At 37.5% G+C, this 24,655-nt stretch overlaps 1 protein-coding gene across 9 annotated transcripts in view; it reads right to left on the bottom strand.

The window, feature by feature from the left end:
* The window catches only part of BNC2 (basonuclin 2), a 428,416-nt gene that overhangs the window by 264,936 nt on the left and 138,825 nt on the right, over positions 1-24,655 (bottom strand). For 7 of the 9 annotated variants that reach the window (XM_047831334.1, XM_047831336.1, XM_047831337.1 and 4 more), the window contains one exon: positions 23,276-23,476. In XM_047831334.1, the coding sequence (XP_047687290.1) occupies positions 23,276-23,476 (201 nt within the window). Of the gene's footprint in view, positions 1-12,686; positions 12,738-23,275; positions 23,477-24,655 lie in introns of those variants that run through there. The other 2 variants (XM_047831343.1, XM_047831344.1) reach the window with 2 other exon arrangements.

Raw genomic sequence — 24,655 nt, 5'->3', positions numbered from 1 at the left:
CCAAGAAAATCCGTATTTCTCCTATTCACTGGGAAAAAAATCAGGCACATGAATATTTTATAAAGTCACAATGTAAAGTCAGAAGGCTGTTTCATACATCCGCACTTTAATCTGTTGTAAATTAACTGGAGTCAGATAAATCGTGAAGCAATCCTGAGAGTTACATGTAACATGCACAATTACAACCAAAGTCAAATCATACACACCCTCAGCTAACTGTAAGCCTAAAACAACTGGAACAGCGAATGAGAAGGCTAGAGTGTCCCCTGGAGAGGGACTGGGGTGGGGGCAAATCTGCAAAGTGGATAAATCTGATACAACTGGAAAGCCTGAAAATGTCCTAAAACCCTGAAGATGCTCACGTGGTTTCACAACAAAGTCCCTTTACAAGACTCACAGCCCAGATGACTTGCATCTTTTAAACTGCCCTATTTCCAGAATTCCTGATTTTAAATCACACTGGAAACCTCTGGCTGCAAATGAATTAGAATGGTTCAGTTTACCCCTTCTAAATACCAAGGGGGAAAAAAACAAGCACCATACTGAAGTTGGTTTGTTTAAACTGGACCTTCTGCATTCTGAAATTGTATCCCTCTAACAAATATAAACCGTTATTACAAAGAAATGGTTAATAAAAAAAAGAAAAAAAAAAAGAAAAAAAAGAAACCAGACTAGCCAGTGAAAGGAATGAGGGAGTAGTAATGGTAACATACAGTACCATGAGCTGCAGTGGCCTCCCAGTCAGTGGTGCAAGGTTAACAGATCACTCTTGGCCTTCAGGCAGACAGCAAAACACAGCCTGGGGAAGGGGGGGACGGGGGCGGGGGGGGGGGGGGGGGAACAGGGAGGGGGGAGACAGGGACCAAGGCCGGGGGAGGGGGCTCTTGCTCGGGTAGTTTACACAAGAAGGCAGCTCAGCTCCTTTCTGGCGCATTCCTCCTCTCTATCTCCCAACCTCTTTGCGTGTGTCTTGTCATATTTTCTTCAGCTGTTAATTGTCCAGACTGCAAGACTTTAAACAGCCACAGTTTAGGAAAAAGCGAAACCCTTCTAAGTGACCATCACAGCAAATCAGCTTCATGCTGGTGGGTAAAATTTTCCAAGGGAAGTGTTCTTCTGATAGTTCCTGAGTCTCTAAGTCACCCCCACCCGCCGCCACACACACTCCCCTAGAGGGCTAAATGCACTGTGGCAATAAAACATTCATGCGACTTGGAATTTTAACACAATGCCATTTCCCTAGTTTAACCTGAAAGGAATGCACTAGTCACAACAGACTACATCATCCTGCCATTAAACCCTGCCAAGGAACCGCTTTTTTGGCCGTGCTGAGCCAGCTTTGACGGGAAAGGAGTACACAGACCCACACAGTGAGCACAGAGGGGCCACCTCGGCTTCCTCAGCCTCATCCAGCAACACCCTGCTCTTGAACATGACCCTTGACCCTTCGCATTGTGACCGGCTTGTGATGCATGTGTCACTCTGGAACTTCTGCAGAGCCACACACTGCGCAGGCCATTTGCTGCTCCCTCTCAACAGGACTTGGGAGGATGCCAAGAGTTCTTATTATTACTGCTACTATTGAAAGTCATAGGTTTAAGTGTGGGGATGCTTTTTCCCTGTGTCCCAGAGTGGTCTGCTTTTCTGTTTCCTTTGTTTGCTCAGGACTTTTTAAAAAACAAACTTTGCATTTGCATTCATAATTAGATTATGATTACTGACAAAATGGTTTGCTTTTGGGACTACTTATCAAAGCCGCCAGTTCTTTCGCATTTAAGTGACATTTAATTTAGATTTACAAAATACAAAAACAGAAATAATTCTGATTTCTCCTGAGAATTTTAGAGAAAAACTCAAAGGTGTTGAATTCTAAAACATCCACACTTAACCATTTCACGTAGCTAAAGTACTATCACAAAGCAAGTAACGAATTAGATTAAAAAAAAAATAACTCTAGGTTCACTGATTTATTACTGGTGCAGAGATTTCTGCCTTCCAGGGAGCATAATTGACAAATCAAAGAAAAATAGATGATAATCAGATGTAAAATGTAAGTATTAAAAGTTTTTAAAATGTTTTCATTATTTTTTAACTCTGTTCTGATGCCAATTTGGCCCTTTACAACCAATCACAACAGTATCTTTACTAATTTTGTAAGTTATCAGATACCATCATTTTGCCCCCCAAAACCTTTTACTTCATCCTCAACTTTTCTTCCACTATTAAAGTATGCCTTCCAGATTTTTTTTTTTTTTTTTTTTTACTTTTCTGATCATTAACTATTTTCATATGGGGCACTTTCACTTTCAACCTTGCCCTATTATTTTGTCTTTATTATTCCTCCTCTCTGCTATAGTCCCAGGCAGTTCTAAAGAGCTCTCCTGCTTGCCCTTGACCTTGAACTACAGCCAGGTGAGCTGCGAATTATCCCTACAAAAGGCAGAAAGTGTTCCAGTTTTAATCTCCTTGAGTAAGGCCATGTGCTCTCCTCAGTAACAACTGAAGAACATCTTATTTCATGGAAGAGAATAATCTAAAATACAAAATGATCATCTCTAAGCAAGTTAACATGCACATGTAAAATAAAACCAAACTGTCTTCTTTAGAGTAATTTTTGTCTCCTTAGTAGTTGGAATTAGTCTTAAGCCCTAGTTAAAAGAATTTTCTTCTTTTTCTTTCCTTTAAACAGACATTATCAGGCCTTGAAAAGTCATTCTAATCCCTTCACCTTAGCCAAGCCATGCTAATTCTAGACAGGAGGACAGCAATTGATTTTAAAAAAAAAAAGAGGAATTATATTTGACTTGGGGGACGGAGGGTGGGAGATCAACCCAACAGAGAAGCTTATCAAAGATTATCAAATCCTATATTAAATGTTTCCATTTCAAAATGTAAGTGCTGAAATAAACTCATTTTAATCTGTATTAAAACAGCAATAAATACATGATTTTTTTCAAGTTACCTGACATCAACATATATTCATATTCCAATTCTGATGTTTTATTGGGAAACCTAGTAAAGTTGAAGACAGCACTAAGTCAAGATATGAGATTAAAATTATAAAGGATAATTTCTCTTTAAATCCAGACAGATACACTTTTTTGATGGTATCAAATTAATCAATACAGTGATCCCAAAGTATCTAGTATAAACATTCAGAGAAAGAAAAGAGTGAAGGTCTGTGAATATACAAGAGGCATGTTAAATCCTCTCGATTGTGATGCATTTCCTCTGAAGACCTCTGGAATTTTGAGATACATCACTCAAAAAAGCGATAATCCATCTCATTCTATTTCTCAACAAATTGTCAAGCAATTTTATAATGTAGTCACTGCTCCACTGATACAGTGATGCATCATAATGCAGAAACCACAGCATGGAACAAATACCACAATGAAAATATTTTATATGAAATATCAACAGCATAGAACTTGCTAGAAAATAAAGTCCTATCAGTTCACTGAAATGCAAAAAGTTGCAAAAATTCAAGTTTTATAGAAATATTAACTTATTTTGGTGGGTACATTTGAGATGATCAAATCTGTGATAACCATTGGTGATCTTCATTTCCTCTTAACCAAAAGAAAACCTTACCATGTGCAATGGCATTTAAAAATACAAGTTTAAAAGTTTTGTAAGTTACCTTTTAATTTCTAGAAAGCAAAATAGGTGAGATTTTTCTCACTGACTTCTATTACAAGGAGCACAAACACAAGTTCATTTATTCCTTTCAAGAAGAGTCCACTTGGAGCCATTGGATTGGCTAAATCAACTACCACTACCCCACACCCAGGCAGTTAACAGGCTAACCCTGAGTTAAGGCACACCTCAGAGGCAAGAGATAAGAAAAGGAGATGTGTGGATCGAGGAGGGAATGAAGAAAAAGGAGATGGTGTGGATGAAATCCGACTGAAAGAAAAGCAAGCAACAAGAAAAAAGGGGGTGAGAGAAAAAGAGTGGAGGAATGAGCTGGGAGGAGTGAAGTGGAAAGAAGCAGGGAAAGGGAGAGAAAAGAAGAGGGAGCCTGAAGGAAAAAAGGGGATGGCTGGGGGAGAGAGGAGGAACTGGAGCCCCACAACAGCACAGTGGATCAAGCAGCTGGCCAGAGATGCTAATTCAGCGCTTTAACAAATCAATGCCACTTGAAAAGTACAATGCGAGCCCTCACTGGGTAGATGTCAGGGGACTGAGAAAATGCATTCTCAAGTATTTCACATTAAGAGGGAATAATGTGTTAATTTATAACTCTTCACCCTATACACTTGGATTATCTATCTGTGTCAGCGATTTGACTTCTTAAATTTATCAAAAACGCACGCAAAGGGAGGCAGCTTCAGCTTCACCACTGGGAAAAGGAGGTTTAGGGAAAGTCTGTCCTGGGTAGTACCGCAGTTCTCTTCACTTTCCTATCTGGGCTGAAGTACTGCGGTGGGGGGAGGCAGGAAGGAGCAAGCATCTGAAGCAGAGATCAAGGGAGGAGGGGAATTCCTGGTCCAGTTACGAACACAACCAAAAAAAAAAAAAAAAAAGGCTTTCGTGGCCTGTGGTTGATTGCATTAGGTACCATCCGTCAAAAGTGACACAGAAGAGAAGGAATAACTTGAATCAGCAACCAGAGCTGCCATCATCAGAATTTACTTTACGGAAACTTACTTAAGTCTCTCAGCACACCCAGCAGAAGAGAAGCTGCTGACAATTGGATTGTAATTAAACAGTACTCTCGCCTTGCCACCAGAGTTCCATAGAGCTTATCAAAATAGGAAGGGTAGAGAGGGCTAAGCTTACTCTATCTGGTTAGCTTTGAGACAGGGAGGAGAGACGTTAACTGATATTACATCCTACCCTAATGTTCCTTTCTTAAGAAAAACCTATTTTATTAAACATGAAATTCTTGGAATTGTTTCCTAACTGTCCCATAATGTAAATTTAGCCCACTTTTAATATAATGATAGCATCATTAGAGTGTTTCTAACCTGAGGTAGAGAAAAAGATTCTGTTGGTGCTTTTGCTGCCAAAATTAAAGCATTATTAGACTTAAGTTTTTAAGGTGCAAGCACTGTCAACACACAAAGGCAAGTGTCTTAAAACTGGGGAATAAACAGATGAGAGTAAGTTTCCAAACAGTGTTTTAATTATGATCATTTCTTCAAAGATACGAAAGGGGAAAGTGGTTGTACATATAAAGAACAAAAATGATTGGACTGTAACTGTTTTGAGTTTCACTTTAAGATTGTTTAAACTACACACAGCAGTATTTTAAACTGTGGAGTATTTTTATTTGCAACTTGCACAATTGCACAGAAACAGACATTCTCTTTTTTGAGACATTCATATGTAAATAAATGCTGATGAATGGAAATGAGATGCTATACATGATGGGCAATGCTCAACATTTAGTTTAAAAAAAAAGGCGAAGTTACCTCACTCACAGAAGCTGGAATGTCTTCCCTTCTACAACTGGGCACAAAAGGAAATGAAAGACAATGATGGACCTTCTACCAGTTTCTATTGGGTAAACATTCACCAACAGAGATACTTATGACAGAAAACAAACATTCTTTCAATCTTATGTTCTGCATCTTTTGTATGACATATTACACAGAGCCATTTTTTTAAAAATGTGTATTTGATTAAAAACTGAAATTATAAATAGCCCTTTTTTTACAGCTGTGTTAAGCAAATGGGTTAAAATGTCCAAAATAGTATAGTTATTTAATGAATGTTTTGTTTCTTTCAGAGGAGATAATTAATAAGGAATTTCTTAGGTCAAGACCATGGAGTACACTACTTTTCCTTTCCATAAAATCTTAGGAGACAGTATATTCTAGGCAATATGTTTTCAATGGGAAAGAATCATACTGTATGCATTTCAAGGGTCTCTATGCTGGAGAGTAGGATTTGTCCTATCCTTGGTTTTTGCATGAATTACCATTGCTGTCTGTCCCATCCAAGCTATCCCTGTGTAAACTATCTATCCTTATCATTATTGGTACCATTAATCCCATTCTCCCCTTCCCCCTCCTCCACCTCACTCACCTAAGGGGTTAAAAGACTTCAGTACATTTGTGACTTGTCAGTGACATATAATACCCGGGTCCTTCATGCAATCAACTTTTACTTGACATGTATTTGCTCATCACAGGACCCGCATTACTACTGGGAAAATGAAGAAAAACCTAAATTAACACTTGACATTCAATATGGTCAAGTCCTTAATTGGCTGGGCTTCCTGAGAAAGCAATTTTCTATTCCCCAAACTGTTCGCGTGTCATGTGTGGAGTGCAGCTCTTGGCCATCACTGCTGTCCCTCGCTCCCTCTAATGAGAGCAGATGAATTAGTGCTACGTGACACGATTTGAACAGGGCTTCCTCCTCTTCCCCTCCCCCCAATCTTTCTCCTATACCAGTGACAGCTGTGTGGCAAGGGAAAGCAAGAAAGAAATGCAAGAGCAAAGAATCCTGTAAAGGATGATCATTTTTTTAAATGAACCTTAAATGTCTTGTTGAAACTCCAGAACAACAGGGTCATTTAATTGTGGAGGTGGGGAAGGGGGTTGTTACTAAGAACAGGGGAATTATCTGGCTATGGTTGATTTGGGTTGTATTAACTTCCAGCATGTTTCTTCCATTCCTGGCTAGTTGCAGTATTAGATTGCACTGGCCTAATTAAAATGGAATTTACATCCACTTAAAAAAGTTTTTTTAAAGGTCTGGAGAATGGGTCAACTAGAAAAAAAAATGAACAGCATGAAATGATTATTATTCTAAGATAAACGTACCTCTAAAAGAAAGTCCTTTCACCAAAGTCATAAAGGGCCTACAACACAAAACTGTCACTATACTTTGTTTCCAGATACCGGTCAGAGTCTGAACTTACAACTAACCATCCTATTTTAAATCATTTAGTTACCTTGAGGGTTGAATTAATTGAACACTGATTTCATTCTATTATTTTGGACAGAGGAAATATATTCTGCCTTAGATGTGCTTACCTAACTCAATAAACAACTGAACAGATGCATGAAAGGAAGGCAGGACAGATTCTGCTGTATTCAGATACTGAAAGGTAAATTAAAGGGATTTCTGAGTCTTCACTTACTGTTTTGAAACCAAAGAGGGAATTAATTCTAAATGCCTACACTGCTTGGCCAATCTGACTGGGACCAAACATAACTGGAGGAGGGCTGAGGGGAGGGATGAGTATGTGGCAAATCATTTGGGAAAGCAGTTAGTCCAAAGTACATGCATAAGTGAAAATAATTAGTGAAAGTCGCTAGCACCTTAGCATCTTGGATCTTTACTCATTTTTATTTAAACGAGAAATGAGGCAAAGATGTTACCTATGTACTAGAAATTATATCAAGACTATACTGGTGCCACAAAAAAAAAATCAATGGAATGCAAAATGCAAACTATTTCAAGTATAGTTCCCCTGCTATCAAATAAGTAGTGTGATCATTTATCAATCATTCCTCTACGATTCTGAATATAATTTTGTACTTAAGTAAATTAAGAAGTAAATTTACATACATAAAAATATGGTGAAACCCACTTTTGCAGTATGTTTAAAGTTATTTCCACATTTTGTATTTATGGAAAATAACATGAAAGGAAATGAAGCTTTACTTTTTTTGTTAATAAAAAAGTCAGTTCATAACATAATTTTAAGTATTGACATACTAACAAAAGACAAAATAACATAAGGGATCTTTTTGGAATACCTTGGACTTTCAAATTTGTTGGAAAAGTTTTCACTTCGGGCAATAAGAAAACTACAAAATAAGTATAATTTAGAAGTACTTTTACTGAAGCAAAACATACAACGGGTACACACTCTGCACGTTATCCCTCCAGTGGCCAAAGCACTGGTATTTCAAGTATCGTTAAGATCCCTTTTGAAAACACACTTGAGACAGCTTGTGAATGGGCATTCTATCGGGTGTTTAAATGAAATAAATAGGTAATTTGGTATTCTGGAAAAGTAGCTCAATCTAATGCACCCAGTTAACTGCTACAGTAGCATTATCATCACTGAGCAACAAAGGGCAGTGTATTCTGCCAATAGCTTTAGGGTGACCTTTGCAATGCTGACTAGTCCGTCAAGTTCCATCTCTGAGATGCAAGGTATAGACAGGGATGGTTTATTAAGTGAGTTAGGAGCCAAAGACCAGGAACCTCCAAAAAGGTAGGCATTTCACATTCAGGAAATGGGGAATTCCTTTCCCTGAGAAGCAGTGTACCAGGAGGATCAGGCTGAACAGCCCATATCCTTTCCTGGAGCACTAGCCTTCCATGGTGTAAAATTCCCAGCTGTGAGGAAAACATCAGCATCTTTTTCCTCCTCAGCTACATGTTTAAATACTGCAATGAAAATCCTACTGTGAATTGGTAAAATGGGATCAATGACAAACTCCTGAAATAAAGCTGAAAAAGAATATTGACATCATCTCAGAACTTTAAACACACTGTGTGTGATAAGCCCTGATTTATTGTGGGGTACTTTCCAACCATTGCTACCAGGATGGATGGACAAGATTCAAGAGGGCAGCAACAGAGGGTCAGAAAAATGAGTCTGTAGTGAACTGAGAAATTAATTCAAGGATCACCTGTTGAAAATCAGACTTTTTGATTCAAGAAAGGTACTTTTTGATTTAAGAAAGTTAACTGTGACTATGGCAAAGTGACATGCTTGAACTTGATATTCTCTTAGGGACGAGCAGTCTTTGAAGCTCATAATAAACTTGAAATGGTTCTGTGGAATGTTAAGGCTTAATGTAGATAGTTGGTGCCACTGTCATGCCTACACAAAACTATGTCAACCTGGAAATAACTGAATTAACAGCTTCAGGGTATTTAGAATGGAAGGCTTGCTCTTTTTTTTTTTTTTTTTTTTTTAGGGATTTTACTTTGAACCACAAGAAGCTGCATTAAGTTTCCAACTTGTGTAGCACAGCTAAAATTAAAATATTTCAGTTTAGAAAGGCATAATGTTTGCCACCCACTTAGTTCATGTTACCTTCACATTATACCATTTTCAAAAAGTATAAACACAGCAGAGAGAAACAATTGCTTTAAAATAGATTCCTATATGGAATGATACAACTATCAAACAGAAAGCACAAAGGTTATTTTATAAAAATTAAGAGCATCTAAAAGAGTATATTATTCTTTATTCTTCACCGCACTCTTTACTTCAGTGCTCCCCTCCCCTTGTATTAAAGATATTTTATCAAATTCCCAGTTGAAAGGTTTCTGAAAGTGGTAAGTCACAGCTGTGTTAATGCTGAACTTGAACATGGCATACTAACGTCATTCCGACACACTTACAGATGCTTCGTAACAAGCTGCACCAGTCACTTGATTTGAAATACCTGACTTATTATAAAACAAACTGTTAATCTCTGGTCTTTTCTACAGTTCAGCTCTTCTCTGCAGTTTTGGAAGCAAACCAACAGCTTATTATGTTTACATCAGGAATGACTCCCTTCTGATTGGTGTCTGATACTGTCCAGTGATGCTGTTCAACAAGGCCCTAGACAGAACCTAGGCACACCTAGGCCCCACTTGCAGATCATTTTAGCAAGATGTTCTTGTTTCCTGTTCCCACGAAAATCAATAACAGGATGACCTCCGATTTGAATTTCAAACCAATTAATTACCTGTTCTCTTGAAAATGTTGATATCTGATTTGCCTGGAGAATTTCAATTATGAATAGATTATATCTTTTAAAGAGCCCCTTCAAAAAATTTAAATAGACACTGAAAACTTCATCTTATACAACATAAATGATGTTTTCTTGAAGCCTGTATAAAATATTGGCGTTGCCCAAATTAGTATGGGGAAGTTTTCCCCTTGTGATCCATCTCCTCCTCATGACATCATAATCAATTGCCTGGTAAATTACAGCAATCCCACAAAGATTCAGGGCCAAGAATCACTGTTTAAAGGTGAAATGAAAAGCTTTTTATAGTGGAATTCAGCTTTTCATCTACATCAATGACTGACACAAATCATGGGATTCTTTTCAGAGTTTAGAAATCTCCCTTTCTTTCTCTTTAATTCTAAAATTCTTACCTTTTCTACCTTTATTAAAATCCTTTGACCATTTTTTTTGTTTTGCTCACATGTTTTTCTTTTTATGTGGGTCATAAAGAGAAAAGCTATACATCAAAACTATCAGCACCAGAAACATATTTACTAAACCTTTTTTTCAATTGTGAAGGAAAAAAATGAAGAATTTGGTTCATCCCAGTGGGGAATTCCCAAGATGAATGATCACATGCAATGAAACTATTATCTTCATCCATTAAAATATTATCTAAAACAGAGGTTTCTATCTGGCAACCGGTAGGCTGAATATAGCCTGCAGATGAGTTTTGCTTGGACCACACACTTTAAAAAATATTTGAAAAGGTTGCCAAGATTTAAAAATCAGGAGATTTCACATAAAAATCTTGATTTCTGGCTTCTCATTTAAGAAGGTGGGGGGGGGGGGGAGGGGGGCAGGGAGGTAGTCGTTGTTGTTGTTGGATCATCTCACAACACCAGGCCTGCATTCCCACCTGGTAACAATTGGCTAGAGCTGAAGAGCTTTCTGGTCCACCACAGACCCCATCAGACTCACCCCACTGGTTTAATTTACCTTACCTCCACATGCCCTTTTAGGCAACTCCTGATCTTTAAAATGTCACACTACTCCAAAGACAGTTTGTAGAGTTTTTGGAAGAAAAAGAGAAGGGTATCTAGGAACAGAGATTTAAAAATACACATTTCATGGGCTTAAACAATGCAGAATTTCAAAATATAGTTGTTCAATAAAACATAAATGCAAAATCATTTTCATAATTAAAATGCTTTAAAAAGTAAACCCAGAATTGATGATCTCATCTTAGTGAATAGTTTGACAAAGACTTACACTGGTTTTCAACCAGTGTCCCAGCCCAGAAAAGATGTTCATGTCAAACTATTGCCCAGATCTACACATTCATTTTGTTCCTTCCCATGTTAACGCTTCTGTACTTCCTTTCTAGAATGATCATGCACTTAAGTGAAAACTAACCCTAATATGAAAATAGAATATATCTTCAAGGTAAATTTTAACAGGTTTTCTTTTTTTTAACGTTTATTTATTTTTGGAACAGAGAGAGACAGAGCATGAACGGGGGAGGGGCAGAGAGAGAGGGAGACACAGAATCGGAAGCAGGCTCCAGGCTCTGAGCCATCAGCCCAGAGCCCGACGTGGGGCTCGAACTCACAGACCGCGAGATCGTGACCTAGCTGAAGTCGGACGCTCAACCGACTGCGCCACCCAGGCGCCCCTCAAGGTAAATTTTAAAAGTCAACATTTAGGATGCATAAATATTAGAGCAAATACACCTCTTTACAGGCACCACATGTATGTCACAATATGTATTTATATATTCAAACAGACATTATTGCAGGTTCAAATGACCCTCACAGTCATGGCATATTTCTTTAAAAATGATTACTACCTAAAAGCAGATGTTTATGACAAAGGCACCCTGAATTTCTATTTGCTCTTTTTCTTGACTAAAATGAAGTACAAGGAGAAAATCTTTTCTATTTCACTATTTCCAGTCAACCACAGCAACACTGTACTTCTACTTATTACTGGACTTTACAAATTAAAAGTACCCTATTTTAGTAAAGGAACGAAAGTACCTTTTTACTTCATCCAACTATATTAACAGGCTATCTATGATGTACTGTACAGTAATGTACTAAATAGGCTATGACAGGTCATATTACAACTTATTAAAAAGTAAAATTTAAATCAATTTTAGTATAGTGTTTTGAAATGATGTGTTATCATTGGTCCACATTCTTGAAAGATTATTTTTTGGTTAGTTGTTTCCTTCCTAAGAGAGAAGCATTTTTCTTCCATTTTCACCTTAAAAAAGTAACTTTTGAATATATGCCAAATTTACTTCACAATCAGACCTTAATCCCCAAATTCTCTTGATTTTTAACAACTTGAACAACTTTAGGTAAACAGTTCACAAAACTGTAATGATCATACTGCGTTCCTCAACTCCCAGTTGAAATCGGAAAAGAGAAAATACCATAAGTATGAGCTCCATAAGTATAGTCTTAAGCCTCATACCTGAACAACAATATGATATATTCCTTATGGAAAGTATTTTTCCTTAATACCATGTTTGAAATTTTAGTAATTAGCAGCAGACACCTGGAACTCAATTATTAATATAGCGCTCCCCACCCCTTTTATACTTCTTTTGAAACCATCTCTTAAGGTACTTCTTAAAGAGATGATCCTATGGGACAGCATGCATATAAATGTTCACATTATTTTCTTTGAAACATCTTGGTATGATCTAAGACTAAACTTACTGTTTCTTCATTAAACATGTCAGTTTTAGAAAAAATTAAGGCCTCTCAATTGCAAAATGACAAAAATAGGGGCACCTCACTGGCTCAGTGGATTAGAGCATACGACTCTCAATCTCAGGGTCATGAGTTCAAGCCCCACATTGGGCAAAGAGCCTACTTAATAAAATCATAAGAAAATCTAAAACATACCAAAAAATGGCAAAAAACTAAAACAAAAGTTCTAGGTAAAATATAATTTATTACATTCATGTTGATTGATCAACTATAACATTTTAGAAAAGAAATTTTATGAAAAAACACAGTTAATTCTCACCAGTGATGACCAAAGCTTTAAACTGGTCTCCTCAGGATCACATCATGGCAGCTGTAAATACACAAAGTAGTTCTAGAAGACTCCTGATTTTGTTATTTTTGTTTGCACTTCATTGTTTTAAGATGAAAAATAAAATATGTGATAATGAATGTTTAATGTTATTTAACCCATGTTCTATGGGGATTAAGGTACTGTCCTCACTTAACCCCTCCCGTCTTTCTATTAATCATTGAATTCCAGAAAAGGATATCTCTAAATAGGCTTTCATGTTGAGGCTCTCATCAGCATTCTGCATTTGTTAAAACAAACAAAAAAAAAATTTAAAAGAGACCAAAAGTATAAGGACACTGGCATCTAAAGAACAGTGGTTTTATCAGAACACTCAGAAGGCAGGTTTGACTGGTGGGTTTTTAAAGAAATTATTAAAAATAACTATTTGCACAAGTTAAAATAACCAACTTCTCACTTTTACCAAAAGGGTGTTTTTAATTTAATGAACATCCAAGCTTCTCTGGTCATGAGAAAACCTGGAATATATTATGCACGCATGAATGTGGCCTAGGATGCAGGATATGAGATGTACTTGCTATCAACAGATTAACACTTCATTTTCATTACTCTAATCTCACCACAGGCTGTGAACACTCTCTTTTTCTTATTTGAACAACAATGGTGCATGAAAAACCAAGCTGACAGGCAGGCGGGGTTCATTAAATGCATAAGGCCTTTATTCCCATAACATGTCTCACCTGTATGAAGCCAGGGTTCAGGCTTCCAGGCTGGCTACTGAAACAAGCTCTCCCAGATGTTGGACTTGTAACTCTACCCTTTCCTGCTTAATTTATGATAAATGTCAAAAATATAGTAAAACTGGAAAAATTCTTTCCCACAATGAGCTCTATTTAGTAGATAATAGGATTGGTAACATATTTTAAGATTTATTCAGCCCAATAATTACTTTCCAAAGTTGCTCAAGAGAACAAAAAAAAGTGTCTAGGAAAGAAAATGAGGACATATTTGAAGTTGGAATTAAAGGCTCTCACCTTGGTATCTCTATCCCAGCTTAGTTTTAACTTGTATGAGAACTATAGTTTGTCACTGGTTGAAAATACCAATTTGCAAAATAACAATCAAGCTATTTCCCAATGAATGACATGGAGCTTCACTAAAAAGCTATGCTTGGGGCTCCTTGGTGGCTCAGTCGGTTAAGTGTCCGACTTCAACGATCTTGCGGTCCGAGAGTTCGAGCTCTGCGTCGGGCTCTGGGCTGATGGCTCAGAGCCTGGAGCCTGCTTCGGATTCTGTGTCTCCCTCTCTCTCTGCCCCCCCCCCCCCCGTTCATGCTCTGTCTCTGTCTCAAAAATAAATAAACGTTAAAAAAAAAGCTATGCTCAAGGAACAGAAATGTTATAGAGTGTAAGGAATCATTACAATGAGATTCCTAAATGGGAAATTCTTTCTAAGAGGGGGAGCCATGCACACACTCACTGCATTTGAGGCAGCCATTAACAAATCCTCAACAAACCTAGAAATAAACCACTTAATTCCCACAACCAACCAATGGACAGGTGCACACTTGCTGCATATCTGTGCAACACATATGAATACATGGTCATGTAACAATATGAATTTTTACTATGTTCCATAGCAATATAGTAAGTGTTAGAGCAGGGCTTTGATTTGGGTTCTTTCTTTATAACTAAAAAACAAAGAACCAGAAGAAAAGCATTATTAAATAAAGCTGCAGACAACCTAGCTGACTCGAGTTAGGTTTTGACACAAGGTCAACAAAGGAAATGTTTACAGGCATTCTCACTCAAGGGGTACTTTCAGGATTATGCTCGGTGTATAATTTTTTCCCATATCTTATAAGTGGCCTCCCAGTCATGTCCACTACCCTCTAGCACTAGCATAGAGCACAGGAGTGGGCAGCTTTCTTTACTTATGCCTGAGTAGGTGCCCCAAACAGCCATCCTAATGATTTAAGTCAATGAAATCTTTCTTGCTTAAATTTAAAAGAAGAAAAAGAAAATATTAAAATCCTGCTAATGGAGACTCTCATTTTAATACTGGTTTTGTTATTATGTTAAGCCAGCTGAAAGTAATTATTTTTGTCATGTAAAATATTCATTATCTTAAAATTTTTCTTTTCAAACCTCCAGTTCAGGTTCTCCGATCATCAAACAGGAGTCCTGAAGAACTGTCTAGAGAACAAATAGCCACTTAAAAACACCTTAATAAAGTTGAAAAATTCATGACAGTCACACAAAAGCACAGCAGGTATAAAACTAGAAGCTATGTCTTTCCCATACAGAATAATATTTTTAATCTTGTCAATTTTAACAATCTCTCTGCCATGTAAGACAATGAGTTAAAATTTATTAAAAACAAAACAGTAGTGAATCCTCATTGTGTTATGTATACTGCATGTTTTCAATTTCATAATGTCATCCATTAGTATTAGCCCTGCTATCATTTTAATTCTTTTTTTAAAAGTTCCAGTTAACTCTTACTAACTGCAGTTTGTCTCAAAGAGCCATACCTTCCACCTACTGAAGGAAAACCTTTTGTGTCTTCTTCCTGCTCTTGTACAGATAGAAGTCTAACTGTACAAAATGATAAATCCAAGAACTGCTTTTTTTAAAAAAAGAAGAAAAAATAGAAAAGCAAAATCTCTTCAGCTAAGTACTTTCTTACACAGGGAAAGGATCAAACTGAGCTGCCTTTCAGCGCCTCTGAACGATAAGCCTGGGCCCCTGGTTACACGTTTTTATCACGCCCTTACTTACAGAACCCTTACGTAGCAAAACTCGGGACAGTCTTCCTGTCAGCACTCACACACTAAGGACCACATCTGAGGATGCCACCTCTTTTCCCATACCTCTGCCGGAATGATATATTGGCAAAAAGGTCATATTCAGTTTCTGTTACATTTAAGGTGCATTTCAATTCTTCTATTAGGGCAAAAATTGCCAGTGAAAGTAAGGAGAAATTCATGAAAGGAGAGATGAAGTGAAAGGAAAGAATGAAGTGAGAAAGAAACTAGGTCTATGGGAAACGGAAATAGGAAAAAAGAGCAGAATAACCATGTATTTAGGTCATTAAGTAAATTGCTGCCAACCAAACAAAAATGAGACTTAAATCAACCCTTCCCCCTCAACAACACACAAACCCTACAGACAGTAGCAAAATAACACTGCAATCCAAAAATACTGAGTAAATAAGATGTCAGATATGCTCAAGAGAATCAGTGTTTCAATGAGTAACTTCCTACTGTTCAAGATTATTTTCATTTTCCTAACAGGGAGAAATGAAAAACTGATGGGCTTAATTAAAGAAAAACAAAAGGATATTATTTCATTGTTAAAGGATCAATTCTTTTTTTTAATTGGAATGATGATTAATAAGCTGAGAATCTGATTTCTAAGCTAGCCAGTTTGAGTAATACGTTGTTGTTCCACAAGCATTTCCATTAAGGAAGACTCTAAATGAAGAAATGATACAGAACTTCCTCCCTTCTCCTCATCTCTGACTCTGGGGCATGAAATGCTACAAAGAGTGTTTGAATAGAATGACACTGCACACTGCCCTCATCCAAAGGAACTCCAGTCATAGATTTTTTCACCTTAGGGTCTGAATGTTCCACCATGAAACTTGCTAGGCTTCTTACGGGGAATGCAGAAATTAAAGAAAGAATAAACACTTTTATTTTTCCTATTCTCTAAACTTTCTTTTTTAAACCTGGGGGGAGAGAGAGAGAGACAGCAGTACAGATCATGCTCAGTGAGATGCAGACACTGTGGTGTCACAGTCCTAGGCATCATTTTTGGGATGTCATCTTGTACAGCCTAAAACTTTCTTAGAGCTTGAGCTGCTCAGAGTGTTTTTTCAATTTATTCTTCTTGCCCATTTACTAGTTTACCTTACAAGAAAAAGTCCCCTCTTTTACACAATGTTTTGCTTTTATGTCAGGATATAAAGGCTGTTATTCCTGAATTATGCCTCTTTTCCTTTATTTCTCTAACGCTCAAAAATAGATGTCAAAGTTCCTTGAAAGGGTCTTTGACTCCCTTTCTCCCTCTTTTCCCTGTCCTTCATTAGATGAAGATCACCAAGCAAAATGTGGAAGCCAGCTGCTTTTCGGGAAATAAAAATGGCATCAGCTTTGGCAGACAGAGGTGAGATCAATCATTTCCTACAATCCCCAAACAATCTTCTGACCAAGGCCTAGAGAAGGGTAGGTATGTAACAGCAAAAAACATACAAAGGTACGAGAGGATTTTCACATGGTGAAGAATTCATTCTATGCACATAACAAACCAGGCTCCAAATCTCATGTGAAAGAAAATCTTGGAACCATTATACTCTATGTTCTTTGGACAGTAACAAGCAGGGAGCCCCAGACAAAATTTCTCACTGAAAAAGTCATCCCACGATTCACTCTGTTCTCCTTATGACCACAAAGTTCCCTGACAATATTCTATGGGGGGGGGGGGGGGGGGAGAAATTAATTCTTATACAGATTAAAACAGTAGGATTCAAGTTAAAGCAAACTCTAGTTTCTTCTTGAATTCCTTTTGATACATATATTCTAATCAAGAGTCCAAGTTGAGAAAATACCTCTTCGGCTGTACAGTCATTAGCTATTCACGTTCACAAGGAAAATCCTCTCAAAACCCTTGTAGATTGTTATAAGTGGATGCCCAATGTAACTTTCTTTAAGTGTGTGTAATGCATATAAGGTGGGAAGGCAGAAGCACTAGAATTTTTGTTTTTTATCGAAATAGATGACACCAGCTCACTATCTGTAACAGTCTGTTCCTTCAGAATCAGCTCCCTGTGTCACAACGACCTGGCAAACTTGAATGCTTTCACTATCACTGGAGTCCTTGCAATCCTGCTTTGGCTGTGACCCATTCACTTTTGCCCCAACTTCTCAGAGATGCCTTACTCAGCATCTAATTAGTTAGGGAGGATTTGCCGCGGCTCTTAACCCTGACACAGGAGAGGGAGGATGTGCTGCTGTGGTAGCCCAAATCTGTACTGTCACTACATTAATCACATTTCCATAAAGCCATGCATGAATAATTGGATTTATCACTGAATGTTAAGATACACTCATAAATATAATTATAAAAAATACCTACAATTATAGATAAGGTATCTGCACCTTCAGGGATTTATTTTTCAACTGTGCTTACTCTACTCACCTTAAGCACAAGACTTAACAATTACACAGAGTACCAGTTTGCAGTTGACAGAAATAAGGGAAAAACAATTTCAAAATGATCACCTACTATGTTCAAATTCACTTAGTGTACTGTGTTGAAAATAATCTTGAAATCTGTGCACAGGTTTTTCACATACGCCAGACACATCTGAGAATATTTTGTGCATGCTTTATTTTCATTAACACATACATAAATACCATGTATAGGACCCTATTACCTTTCCACTGTATTACAAATTAGACAGTATCTGTTATGTGAAGTCTGCAGGTTATACACAGACTTAAAGTACAGGCCAACACACAAGCACCTGTCTATGCTACAATATGTATTTTCACAATTATGCAAATATTCGTATTTTAGTGTTACACTATCAGAGTGGATGTTAAGAATTATATTTGAATATATGTCTGTAGTTAAAACTTCAAAATGAAACATATTATCACTCCAATTAGAGAAGGGAACTAAATTGGAGGTAGCAGCCTGGTAATTCAACAGGCTGAAATTACATGCTTCCTAATATAAATATTTTCCTATCAAGACCATAAGTTTGGTCAATTTAAGACACGATTACCAAAACACACCAACTATAAGAAGGGGAGTAAAAAGGGAGGGAAAAGTACAGAAACCTAGGGATGGATGATGCCTAGCAATGAAAGTCATTGTCAAAGACCATTAACTATCAACTGCTTTACTCAGGGCTCTGATTAAATAAGAATATACATCCTATGTTAAAAGGGATGTCTACATGAGTGGGACAGAGTTTAGAATAAAAATGTACTGCACAAACAATAAAGAAGAATCAAACCACGATATACAATTAGGCATCTGACTTATAAGAAAAACTGTATGTGTGCCTTTTAAACTGTTGGTGAATAAACATTTAAATTATTTGGTGAGGGGAGGTAGGAAGTCAGACAAAACCACCATTTCCACTTTAAAATACAGATTCAACAAACTGAAACTGTGTTTGCCTATATGAATAGAAAGAACTAAAAGACTACTGGGAGAAAAATTCATATCAAACATGCTTTTAAATGGATTCCAGCAATGTTATTATATATTTCCTACAATATATTTTATTTATCATTTCTCTGAAATGTGCTAGATTTTATATTAGAAAGAAAGTTTGCTTTACTCTGTCATATCTCTGGTGAGCAGACGCTCTAGTATTAATGTAAATCGTTGATTTAATTTTTAGCTTTCTTGGTTTGCCCCTCACCTACCTAAGAAATGATTTCTCTGGTGATAACTAACACATCATGCTAATGAGAGAATCTAATGCACAATAGAAAAATGTCACTACTAATAATATTTGCATGAAGTTAAATAAAGCAACTCTAAGAGAATGTCAGACAGTTGTTCTTTAATAAGACACAGTTTCACAATGAAATTATGTTGTTAATTTTGTTACATCATTGGGTGAATCCTAAATTACTACATAATGATGCACAGAGTCATTTATAATTCTAACTTAGTATTTCACTTGTGTCTGAAAAGAGACCTTATTAAGGGATCTACATTTTATTTGAAACAGGTTAAATACACCTCACCAATAATAAAAGGTGAATGTCTCTAATAATGTGTAAAACATGGGCTGGAGCCATTTACCTGTTACGGTTTCATGTCTGGAAAGATTTCAAAATATAATAGACTATTGCATTCCTTGAAGTAGCTACAAAGAATTTTATTTGATAGCCTCTCAAATGCGCAAAATATTTATAGAAATAGAAAAATCACCTTTTAAAACCTGATTTAAAAAAACAACTTCTAAAAGCAGGCCTTAGTTCTGCTTTTAACAAAACTTAATGAGGTTAAAATGAGCAAAATAACATTCTAGACTCTAGGAGATTAACATAGAAGATGAGCAAAGGGTTTCTGGTCATTCTCGACCTGTCACTGATCAAAGTAACTCAAAAAAGAACTTCCTTTACGAAAGTCCAAGAGTCATGCCCTTTAAGGTTATCAAATATTTGTACGGAAAAAAAATTATCCTTTTTAAAAAAATCACGCTTAAACATGGGAAAGATGTAGAAAGACAGGAAAATGTGGTAAAATTATCATATCTTGAACTTAAGGGAAACATACTTAATTCTACCAAATCTAAACTGGCTTCAGTTTGTGATGTCTTTTTGTTAGTACTGGACAGACTGACAGATTTACATATAATCAGACACAACTCTGCTCATACAAAAGACAAAAGAGTTTTATAGCCCTACTTCCTAATTTACTGTAGAAGACACAAATCTAGATTATTGAATCTCAGTATTCATGAGATATTTCCCACTACAAGTTTTGCTCTAGTTAAATAATATTGGTAGTTAATTCTCTGTAGCTCAGTTTTGAAACCTGCCACTCAGTCTTTTCTAATGTTTAAAGAAATTATCAGGTGAATCTTATAGTTTTTATATCACTACAGAAAACTTCGAAATAAAAAAAAGTATACCCAGTCAATTCTATTCATTTCATGAGTTAAATCAATTTTTTCTTAGAAATTAAAATAATCATAATATACAAAAACCTCTTTATTCAGAATTTTGCATACCTGATTACACTGGACAACTTTTACCTGTAGTAAAACAAAAGGTGGCTTAATGTGTATATTGAAACTAGTATTCCTTGAAACTGTTAACTTCAAGAAATAACATTTCAAGAAAAGTGTCTTTTCTGCGTGCACAAGCACGCGTGTGCACACACACGCACACACACTGAATCAGCATTGCTGATGAACTACAGGTACAGAAAATAAACATATTAAACATGTAAAGCACATATATTTTTTAGATTTACACAGTCTGAATTTAAGTTCACATAATATTTACTCAAACTCAAATGTTTTTATCCTGAAGGAAAAAACAAATATGTAAACTCATATACTCTTTACATGCTTTCCAAAAATGAACAGGAGGGTAAATATTTAGTAACCATGACAGAAAAAAAAGAGGGGGAGGGGAGTCACTAACTACGATAAAATCAAAAAATAAAAATGCATATATATACACACATACATATATATAGTTAAATCACACTTTTTAAAGCTGTGATTTTTCTCCTTTTATTTTACTACTCTGTTTAGTAAATGGTATAATATTACACAGTTTTATATAGCTTCCATTATGCATAAATTACCTCCCTATATTTCTACTCTTTTCATATAGTCAACTGAGGCTCAGACACATATACATGTACACAGGTAGAAACAAAATAGATCTGTTTTTATCCACAAAGTAACTGGATCAAAGACATCATAATAGCTTAGCTGTACAAGTTTCTTTCTCTCAGTGATTTCAAATTATTTTCCTCATTCTGATCATTTGTATAATTTACTTTTATTTGTTTTTTAGCTAAAATGTTTTCCAGGACTTAAAGTCTTCTTAGATTCAAATCTACTTGGAAATGGGTTAGTGCCAAAGAAGCAATCTAACACCATCTATGTGGTTCAATAGCCATTTATCAATTGATCATTATCTCTATCTGGTTTTATTAACTCTTTTCTAGCTAGAGAGAGATCTAAGCCAATCTTCCCTTCACACCACACACACACACACACACACACACACACACACACACACACACACACTTTACCTCCCCTACCTCAAGGAAAACCCTAAACGTGACATCTAATTTTAAGTGCGGCACAAGTTGCTGGTTCCTAAAGTCAGTGAAAACATACTCTTGTTTCAACTACAGAGAGAGCCACCCAGGCAGGGATGTGCCTCAGAAACATACCTCTCAAGGCACTCTACAAGGAAAAGGAGTATCTCTGGGAGGAAATGAACTTTTTAACTTGCAAGAATGGGAAATGGCTCATAAAGAGTTGCTTATTGGGTTTATGTTGATTGCATTTAAATCCCAGCTTACTGTATCAGCAGTAATCAGGGTCCCTCTACAGGATATGTCAAAATACACCTTATTCAAATGCATTTATCCTATCTAGAAAGGCATGATAAAACTGTTCGCTAGCTAAATCCTACAAAACCCTGGCTCCGAGCACTGGCTTTTGCAGATGTACCTCTAAACTTCTAGTAGTTTATAGCCTACCAAATTGTTTTCTTTCCTTCATTACCAATGCTTTAAAAAATCTAATTAACTCAATAAAGTATTTAGTCCTCATGAACTCTTGCAAGCAAAACAGGTTTTAGAAAAAGAAAGCAACTACAATATATATTTTTTTTAATGAGTGGAACATTACCAATTTCTTAACTGCCATCTACTTAAAATCCAAGTGCATTTTCCAGTAGTAGTTTCGTGCTGTGTGGATGACACTATCATGCTAACTCTTGCTTTGTGTGGGTTTGGTGTAGGCTTTTGAAAAGCAAGACGTGTCTAGGAGGGAGGCACCAGGGAACTTCCCTCCCTCGCTTGAGCACAGTCCAAGATGAAAGTTTCTGGGTTGTTTCCCTTCGCTTCCTCTCACCCTCGCTCCCCCTCGGAGCCGCAGAGCCAGCAATTGTGCAAGAAGAGCCGGGTGTGCAGGGCGCGTATCACCAAGCGCATGGTACGAGCCGCCGACTCTGGTGATTAATTATCAGTTGCCGCTGGCCTCACACTAACACGTCGGCTTTCCGGGCAGAGCCAGCACACCCAGCCGCCGGCAGCGCGGCCCGGACCGAGCAGCGGCTCTGGGGAGGACGCCGCGGCTGCGCCCGAGTGTGAGTGCGCTGGCCAGCGGGCGGGCGGGCGGACGGGCGAATGTGCGGGAGCCGAGCCGGCGCTGGCGCCGGCGGGAGCGCAGGGGTGAGCGTGGAGGTGGACGGGCGGGAGCGCGGCCGCGGCCGGTGCAGGGGAACTGGGACCGGCCGGCACGGCCCGCCACGCACACCGCCGCCTCCTCCTCGACCCCAGGCGCTGGCAGCGATTCCTGCACAGCCTCCTCTCCGCAGGTCGAGTCGAGCTGCTTCCAGCCCATGAAGTCGGTCTAGCTGTGCAGAGGGGCCCCTACATTTTATGGCTGTTTGGTTGGAGAACCTACTCCAAGACAGCAGACACTTTGATGAAGTGATTAATACAGATAGAAAGATACATTTGTTGGGTGATGGCTTTTTTTATTTTTAATTTCAAACAGAAAACAAAGAAATAAAGTCTTCCCATGACCCAGGCTATACTGTGAAACTTTGCAAAGAATGCCTTTGCTTTCTTTTACTTCACTATCCTTTCCCCCTTTTTCTTTTAAGGAGCCCTCAGGGAAACCATGAAGTAACCCTGCACATTCCAACACCACAGTTATGACAAAACAGAGCCTAACTGCGGATTGATCAAATTTTAGAAAACGTTAAGAAAGGAAAATAGCAGAAACAAAAGTACACATAACAATTCAAGGTTTAAAAAAAAATAAAGAAAGAAAGAAAGAAAGAAACTTACCTGTTGGGACATTCTGAATAAGAGGTTAGTATCAGCGTTTTGCCATGTCCCCATGAACCCTGGTTCAGCCGTAGTCGTTCTGGTTCCGAACTGCATGGAGTTGTCAGTACAGGAGTCTCTTAAAGTCAAGTCTCTTGCCCTCTTTGGCTCTCTGTCTCTCTGTGTCTCTCTTTCTCTCACATCCACTTCTGCCTCTTCTGACTGAAAAGTGAAGGTGGATTTTTTGAGCCTCTTGGCAGCCAGTAGCAGGAGTGTAGTGTAGTTAAGAAGCTGGCTGAACTGTGCATTTCATTTGGGAAGGGGGAGTTTTGGGGGAAGGAGGGGGTCAGTGCTTCTTTCGCACCTTCTGCACAGATACCCCTATCATTTATGCATAGATTGTGACTCCCCGAGCTTGCCTTTGCTCGGTTTAACAGCTGCCTGTCAGGTGTGCAGGCAGCACTGGAGACCCAACCATCAGCTTCAAACTCTCAGCCACTGCATGTCATTGGATAGCAGAGCTAAGAGTCAACTGCACTGTTCCACTGTCAGGCACCAAATGACACTCTGCACTAACCCCTCTCCAAACACACAGATACACACTTAGGCACACTCCAAGCAGCACCATGATCAGGGATGGCACACGGTGTGAGGAGAAGCTGAGGCCCTTCCCAGGGAGATTTTCCCAACAGTGCTTTTGGGTATAACATGCAAGACCTGACATCAGACTTGACTTTAACGTTTGCAAACTGCTCTGCTTAAACATTATTTTTTCTAATTATACTGGAATAAAGAAAAATATTCAGTAGTAAGAGAATGTTAAGTTGGCTCAGTTGTTGTCTAAATGTTAGCTCCTAAAAGTCCTATAGTATATGCTGGGCTATTTATAACCACATATAAACTCCCAGAGAAAATAATGTACATAGAAACTTGACCTTCCACTCTGAAAAGTAAATAAACCTAGCAGTTTTTTGAACATAGAAGATATACAGTAAACATTTGCAAAATAAATACATACTATTTAATATCCAGTTCCTCTGGTCTTAATTACTAAATTGGATGTTAATAAGAAATAGAATGGCAAGGAAAAAAGGGTACATTTTCTTAAAGCTCACAAACAAAAAAAGCCTTTGTTAAAGTTCCTGGATGAAGCATCTACAATACCCTTTCAAATCATAAAAAAGAAAAAGATGAAGAAAAAAGCCTGTCCTATTTCAGGGAAAAAGTAATGAATATAAAAATTCCGTTTTTCATTCAAGATCTCTATGGAAAATTCTGCAATGCATGCTTGATGAAATATAACCTGAGTAGCATGTTGTATTTTTAATTAAACCAGTTTTAAAACATCTATTTATTAGATAGTGTTTATCTATATTATTTATGGAAAAGCAGAACTGAAGA

This window comes from Prionailurus viverrinus, chromosome D4 (genome assembly GCF_022837055.1).
Source record: "Prionailurus viverrinus isolate Anna chromosome D4, UM_Priviv_1.0, whole genome shotgun sequence".
NCBI lineage: Eukaryota > Metazoa > Chordata > Mammalia > Carnivora > Felidae > Prionailurus > Prionailurus viverrinus.
Note: the sequence above shows the minus strand (reverse complement) of the source record. Positions and strands in the feature narration are given on the sequence as shown.